The following is a 7391-nucleotide window of genomic DNA, read 5'->3' on the forward strand; positions in this document are numbered from 1 at the left end:
CTGCTCTTATCTTAAAACCTCTGGTCACTTTATAATGTAACGTAGTATGAAATTGATTTCAGATGGATTCTGGAATGCCAATTAAATGGAACCGGCTCTCGTATTCCCAAATGTGCTCAACAGAGCAGAAGAGCGTGATGGCTTCAAAAGATTTAAACTGGTGTTTAATGTTCTCTAAAGTGCGATTAGCAAGATAATCAAAACATTTAGAGATGGTACTACGAGGGGAAGAGTTTTCTTCCAATCCATACATCAGCTACAATAACGTCAGAACATTCAACCACATTGAACTCTGAAAGGTGATATCTGATATGCTACAAAATCCTTTTACCTTACAGGTGTCATTGCAGTAGTCATCTTTGTGATTGTGACTGCACTGGCGATAACGGCCAGATTCCTCTACCGGAGGAAGGATACATATCGTAACAAGGAAGTGAAGGGAGTCAACCAGGAGGACAGCCAAGACTTTCCTTTTAACAACCAGGCTGACTCCCAGAATCTCTCCACTGAAAACCCAAAGGAGTATTTCATTTAACTGGAGGCCCGATGACCTGATGCACTGCTGGGCTTTTGGACCCGAAGCTGCAGACAGACGCATCTTGACACGCCTTGGGACTTTGCAGTGCACTCGAGAGCCACTCAGACACTTCTATGACAGAAGTGGCTCTGCAGCATGTGAAAAACAAAGAAGAACAATTTTCACAGTGTTGTCTTTCTGTTGCTTAATGTAAAATGTGAATACACTGATGCAACAGCGTTGGACTTTAAGGGTGTTGATATACTTGTTCAAGCAACTGTAAATATTCAGCAATGTGAAACACTGAATAATGTCTTTGTAACAATCTGGCTAATGTTGAAATGTTGGAAATAATGGAGGTAACAGTATTTTTATTGTGCATGGGCAGGGAGAGTGTGAAGCTGTCTTCTGTTTGGATTTCACCTGGAGAAAGATGGGGATAAACTCCAAACTGCCTGCGAGACATTTGCCTGCATTTCAAATGATCCAACAAAAGCCATCCATGGATATTTTATATTTACCTTTTTCATGTTTCCAGCTATTCTTCCCAGTAACTGGCTGTTTTTAACCCCTTCTCGAGTTTTCATTAACGTTTGTGAGGTCAGTGGTCTAAATATACAGTATATGCGAATTACATCCGTAGAAATTATTCCTCATCACACAAACACATTCCAAAGTTATGAGTTTGATCACTGTTGACGGAAAATGTGTATCCTGACAATAAGAAAGCAATGTTACCACAAAGGTTGTTATTGTCTTAGTGATTCAGGTGATGGTCCGTTGTAGGTTTTTTCACTCGCTGTTCAGCCATTAGGCCCAAAGCTTTGTGTTCAAGCTCACCACTCAAAGCATCATCTTTGGTGTCAGTAGACAGCTGTATTCACAAAAAAGGCCCACTGTGGTACCGGTGTTCTGACAAAACGTCCTACTTTGTCAAGACATCCTACTGTAACGTAAATTATAGTCATGTCTATCAGTCTGTGCTACCTTATCAGAATATGCTATCTTACGTGGTTTATACCTCCATCGTACATAGGACGGTAGGACGTTCTGATGGCCAAATCACACTGCTGTTATTTATTTAGGTAGGACAAGGTTTAAGCTGTACGCCAGTTTACAGAAGTTTAGAAGTACTGAATCAAGACTTGAAATATGACTTTAATTGAGACTCCAAATTGGAGTATTTTTGCACAAAGAAACAAAACGCATGTTAGCTTGAAAAGTTAACAAACTGACAACAGCTTAAGGAAAACAAGTATCCACTGTAATAAAGAAGTAAAATATATAATAATAACCTTTTTTCGCATGCACGAAAGGGTAGGATCAAAGAATAGGCGTGTAGTATTAACACCTAAAATATGGCCGTTTTGAGTTGTGCGCATGCGCAGTAACAACAAGTAGGACAGCTTGATAGGTAGGGTGTTTTGCCAGGACACCGGCTCAAACATCAGGCTCCGTGTGTAATGTAATGGAGCATTGAGCAGCAAAAGAGCCAAATATCTTTTTATGAGACCAAACCAGAACTAAAAAGATTTCCCAACTTGTTACACCGTCGGTACAGGATGTGTACTACAGACGTGCCTGGTCACCAATTTGCAATTATCATTTAAGCAAGAGATAAAAATTGACTAGTTTGCTAGTCTAAAGATTTCTTTAATTACATTGTGACACTGACTATTTGCTATGTTATACATGGCAGTGTGTCTGAGTAGTTTGCTGAGTTTTTCCAACTGTACGATCAGTAGCTTTGATTTTTTCCACTCCAGTATTCACATCTTGGTACAGAATATGGTTCTAATTAATTCTGAGAAATATGAAGGTCCAAAACACAGCCACTCTTTTTATTTTATTATATTTTTTAAATCTTTTGTTCAGCAAAACAGTCATGGTTTGTATGGCTGTCATCTATTGGCTGTCTCGTTTGTTTATTTATAAGGCTGTTCACCGAAAGAGAGAGACAGATAGGGGAGCAGCCGTGTGTCAGGGCTGCAGTCCTGGGATGTGGTTGGTTATATAACCAGAGCTGGAATGACGAACTCTCAATACAGTAGCTAAAGTACAGTAGTACATTTTTCTCTGGGAAAGGCTGTGCACAATGGTATCCAAAATGTGTTGTTTTTTTTCAAGTCTTAATATTATGACCCTAAAAATACATTCTCTAATTGATATGTAAGTTCATGTCATGTGAACAGTTATCAAAGTCAGATGATTTTTTTTATATAATTTCAGTCTGACACTTTAATTCAGAAATTTTAAAACGGATGTGCTGAGTCAGCTAACCTTCTACGACGGGATGGAAATCAGTTCTTTTGTTCAGTGTAGCTCAAGAAATTCCTCATGAAAAAAAGAAAAATCATTAATAGAAGCCTTACTAACTTCACTGGATACTTCATGATACTATGACTTCATCCCTGTAAATTTTCTGGATTGATTTATACAAACCTTTATATATGTTTGTATCTGTTATAGTAAAGGTGTGACAGATGTAAGCCACAATTAAACTTTCAGCTTATTCTTTAAAGAACATTTTTAGGCTTATAGTTATTTTCACATATATGATCATATACATGGTGTTATTTTGATGGATTCTCATATTAAACACGGCTGCCAAAGATTGAAACCTCTGTCTCTGAGAGACAAAAACTCACAGTTAAGACTTCTGCAAAGAGTCTCTTTGAGTCAGTTTCCTACTCTGGGCTCTGTGTGACAACAAAGATGGGGGGAATCCCTTATATGGTCATCACATACAGTAGTGATGAGCATAGATGCCCTGCTCATCAAATTTTTTGTTTATGAGCAACAGGAATCCAAAAATGTGGGCAGCATGGTGGTGTAGTGGTTAGCACTGTGTCCTCACAAGCTCTGGGTTTGAGTCCCGACTGGGGCTTTTCTGTGTGAGGCTTTTATATTCTTTTCAGGTACTCTGGCTTCCTCCCACAGTCATGAGGTGAGGTCACTATGGCAGCTGAAATAGGCTCTGGGATCTTGAATTGGAGGAGTAGTATAAGATGGATTGAGGAAATCAAAAGAAAGTCGGTTTAAAATAGTTAAAACACCTCATTTCAGACAGGATGTCTTTATAAAGGTAAATTATTTCAAACTGTTAATCATGCAAAGCTTTAGTAGGTCCAAGAATTTTAAAAAAGGAGCTGCAAATTTGTATAATAGGGCCCCTTTAATCATAAAAAGACAGCATTAAGAGGAAACACAAATAAAAACCTTGATCATTGCTAGACTCCTATCACATGTGCAGTTTACTTAAAAAGTCTTTGCATCCTCCTCACTTTGCTGCCTCCACTTAAAAGTTTTCTCCTCCCTGCTGCATACTGCCTGCTGGGAGCTTCCTCACTCAGCTCCCTTAATGTCTTTGAACAGTGAAGCTTTTAACACCGACAGCGACACCGACTCTCTAACAGTGTGTCTGTCTGTCACCTCGCTCCGTACACGCAGAGGCAGTTAATGTGTTTTGGAAATGCTAATCTGCTTTGAGCTGACAGGTGGATTGTGATTCGATATAAAGCAGAGGGAGATGAAAAGAATCAGACAAAGATAATCTGGGAGACACTGCCAAGCATTCATGGCTATAATGAAAACTCATTCTGATATTAACACTTGAAAATGAAGCCAATCCTTCCATGTGTTAATCCAGCTCATGTGGAAAGAGGACTGCTGATAGAAGGATGAGAAACAGAGGGAAGCTCAACAGCAGCTGCTTCCCAAATACACACCACAGTCTCTGTGAGATCCAAAACCTCAGATGAGATTTTAATGAGAGAAGTTGCTCAAACTTTAAACTCACTCTCCTTGTGTATTTTGTCTTAAAATGTACTTTTGTCAACACTAATGACAGACACTGCGTTCTCCTGTATTGCAGTCTTCTCACTATGAACTTTATGCTGGAGTCGATAAGTGGTCCCCATGCTGCAGATCATTTCTGCTGCACTCACTTTTAACACTTAGGAGTACAAGTGAGATGTGTTCAGGCCAACAAAGCCTAGTAAAGTGGTTAGACTCCGATAGCCCATCCCAGCAGTGATTGGGGTGTCCTGCACAAATCCTTGAGTCTAGACGCTGACGGTGGAGAAAGAATGACAGATATGCAGTAAGATCTAAAGTCAGAGGAGCGAAGGCTGGTTGGCCAGAAGAGGACCGGCAGAAGATAATTGGACTACACCAGTGATGTCACAATAAGCTTGACAGCGTGGGAAAGTAGAAGTGATGTCAAGCTTAATTTATCCCCCAACACCTGGAAGGCAGGCAGATGTGTGACTCCTAAGCTTCATTTTAATGCAGATGCAGCTTAAATGACCATTTCCAATCAACTGGTGTGTAAGCTGATAAAAGTAAACCAAATGTTTACACAAGTAAACACACAGCAAAAACCGAACACTTTGGGTTGATGGAACGCATCAAAGACACCATTGTGTTTACCTCCAGTTCGAAAAACTATAGGGAGTGGAGACCACAGGCCTGCACTGAGGCCTGCGTCCTCCTGACACACAGAAGGCCTCCACAGCAGCGACAGCGTCTTAGATCCACGATACCAGTTCCTCACTCGACACACATGTGCTCTCTCACAAATGTTAATGGAATTCTTTTTCCCCTTTTAACTGGAAAACCGTGCTTCCAGGCAGCATGGAGTTTTTCCTTGCCGTCATTTTCCTCTGCGCCACACCTTCACGCACACCGAGCTGCAGGTGATGCCTCCAGGCCAAGCCTGGAAATTAGACGAGAAACTACAATGCATTCAAAGAAACGTGTCTTTCTGAGTGCTGTAAATTTTATCAGGGTTACACAGGAGATGTATCAATATCACTTTGGAAAGGTTGCCAATCTGTTGCAGAGCCAACACTGGGAGACATACAACAATTCACGCTCACATTCACACCTATGGGCAATTTAGAAACATCAATTAACCTAACTGCACCAATTGCATGTCTTTAAACTCTGGGAGGAAGATGGAGTTTCCGCAGATAACCTACGAAGAACGGGCAGAACATGCAAACTGCACACAGAAAGGAAAATTTAATATTATGAGAATTACATTTTTCTTCAGGTTTTTATTTTTTTTAATTTTTCAAAGTCTAAAAGAAAAATTCACAGAACAAAAGAAGGACTTTGGTTCAACGAAAACAAAATATTGGCCAAAAAGATATCGTATGGTTAACACTTCCTCTGAGTTTAAACTGTTTTTTCTTGCACTATTCTGGACAATAGGTATGATTACTATTATCATTAATTATACCTAAAGTTGCACAAGGTGTTACAATGTTAATTTAAGATTTATTGAATTCGGTGTAACAAGGAAATACATTTATGTGCTGTAGTTCATGGTAAATTGTGGCGTACTGGAGTGTGGCCTCAGGATCACATCTCTGCTTTTTGCAGATAATATGGGTCCTGCAGTGCCCTCCAAGCACTTAGGCAGTTTACAGAGGGTGAAGAGGCTACAATGAGAATGCAAAAAAATTATTTTCACTAGTTTTCCTAGGATGTAGCATGTAAATTAGAATTACAAATTTATTTTGCATGCATTTCCCAAAATTATATTAGGCAATATATGGAATACGGTAAATACAAAGTAAGTCCTGAAAACAAAATCTTATTTTATGTAGTATTGCAGGAGTGTGATATTAGAATTTATTTAACATATATTTAATAAGGTTAATTAAAAATTACATTGTAAAAACAGTCCTTGACGGTTTCCAGAGATTATTTTATTCTTTAGCACTGAATACATTTAAACTGCACTTAATCTTTAACCATTGGCTAGCTTTCAGTAGTTTGAGAATCCCTCTGATGGCTGATTCCTGTTAACATGAGCAATTTTAGAGCCCAGAGTTTAGGGAAATATGTAAAGCTGTGAAGAATCGAGGAGCAGAGCATGCCAAAGTGATTCTCTGTGAGGAGCCATATCTTCTTTCTGCCTGTTTAAAGGTCTCAGACATCTGGAGTTACATGATGATTCTGCTGCCTCAGATCAGTAATCTCTATCTACCATCAGTGGTTGTAATAAGAGACCAGATGTGAAGCTAATAACTGAAATATTTAGCACTAGTTTTGACATCAAAGATATAGTGAAGGAAAATAAAATTCAACAGGTATATAAAAAAAACCTAATTGGAATTTAAATGATAAATATTCTCTCATCTTTAGTGGTGCAGTATATATAATGGCCACATTTTGACACAGGTTGAGTTGTAGTCTGTATCTTGAAAAGGTATCAAAGCAGGACTGGCTCTGCAACAGCAATAGGTCACTGGAAAACAGGTATTGAATGTCAGGTAAATACACTTATTTTCTGAATTCTGAACCTTTAAGGAAAGCTAAACCTAAAATCACAACTGAACAAGATACAGATGCAGAACACAAGAAACCAGGAATGTTGCAAACACAAGGATCTTAAACAAAAGTCAGATAACTTTCTACAAGCGCCAGCTAATATACAAGCCTCTAAATCACCGTGCAAGACTAGGATCCAGTGGGCTGAGTTCTTCTTCTCCTTTTCTTCTTGTAAGTATTATTGGTGGTTGGCAAGTGGGCTGAGTTGACAAGTAGCTGGGGAGTTACCAATGGTGGAAACGGGGGGAAATGAACCTAAACCAGACACCAAAAAGATGTCTGATGAATTGAATAGTAAAGACATTTACTAGACTATAACTGAACATGGCCCGGAGCAGGGTTTGTTTAGGAGCAGGAGTCTGCCACAAGGAAACTGAAAATAATCTTTTTATACTTCACATAAATGTATTCAAACGCTAGAAGGCAACTGTAAGGCTGAGGTGGATTTAGATGATTGTGACAAGTTTCACATGCTGAAATCCACACCTGTGATAATGGCCCAGAAATGCAAGCTGAGGAACAGAACCTCCTT

The 7391-nt window shown here is 39.2% G+C and overlaps 1 protein-coding gene across 9 annotated transcripts in view; it reads left to right on the top strand.

The window, feature by feature from the left end:
- Nucleotides 1-3043, top strand: part of LOC309693456 (contactin-associated protein-like 4) — a 162462-nt gene extending 159419 nt beyond the window's left edge. For all 9 annotated transcript variants that reach the window (XM_082512663.1, XM_082512659.1, XM_082512658.1 and 6 more), the window contains one exon: nucleotides 339-3043. In XM_082512663.1, the coding sequence (XP_082368789.1) occupies nucleotides 339-535 (197 nt within the window). In that variant the 3' untranslated portion in view covers nucleotides 536-3043. The remainder of the gene's footprint in view (nucleotides 1-338) is intronic.
- The last annotated feature ends 4348 nt before the right edge of the window (nucleotides 3044-7391 follow it).

The sequence above is a fragment of the Aulonocara stuartgranti genome (genome assembly GCF_965226115.1).
Source record: "Aulonocara stuartgranti genome assembly, chromosome: 18".
NCBI classification, from domain to species: Eukaryota; Metazoa; Chordata; class Actinopteri; order Cichliformes; family Cichlidae; genus Aulonocara; species Aulonocara stuartgranti.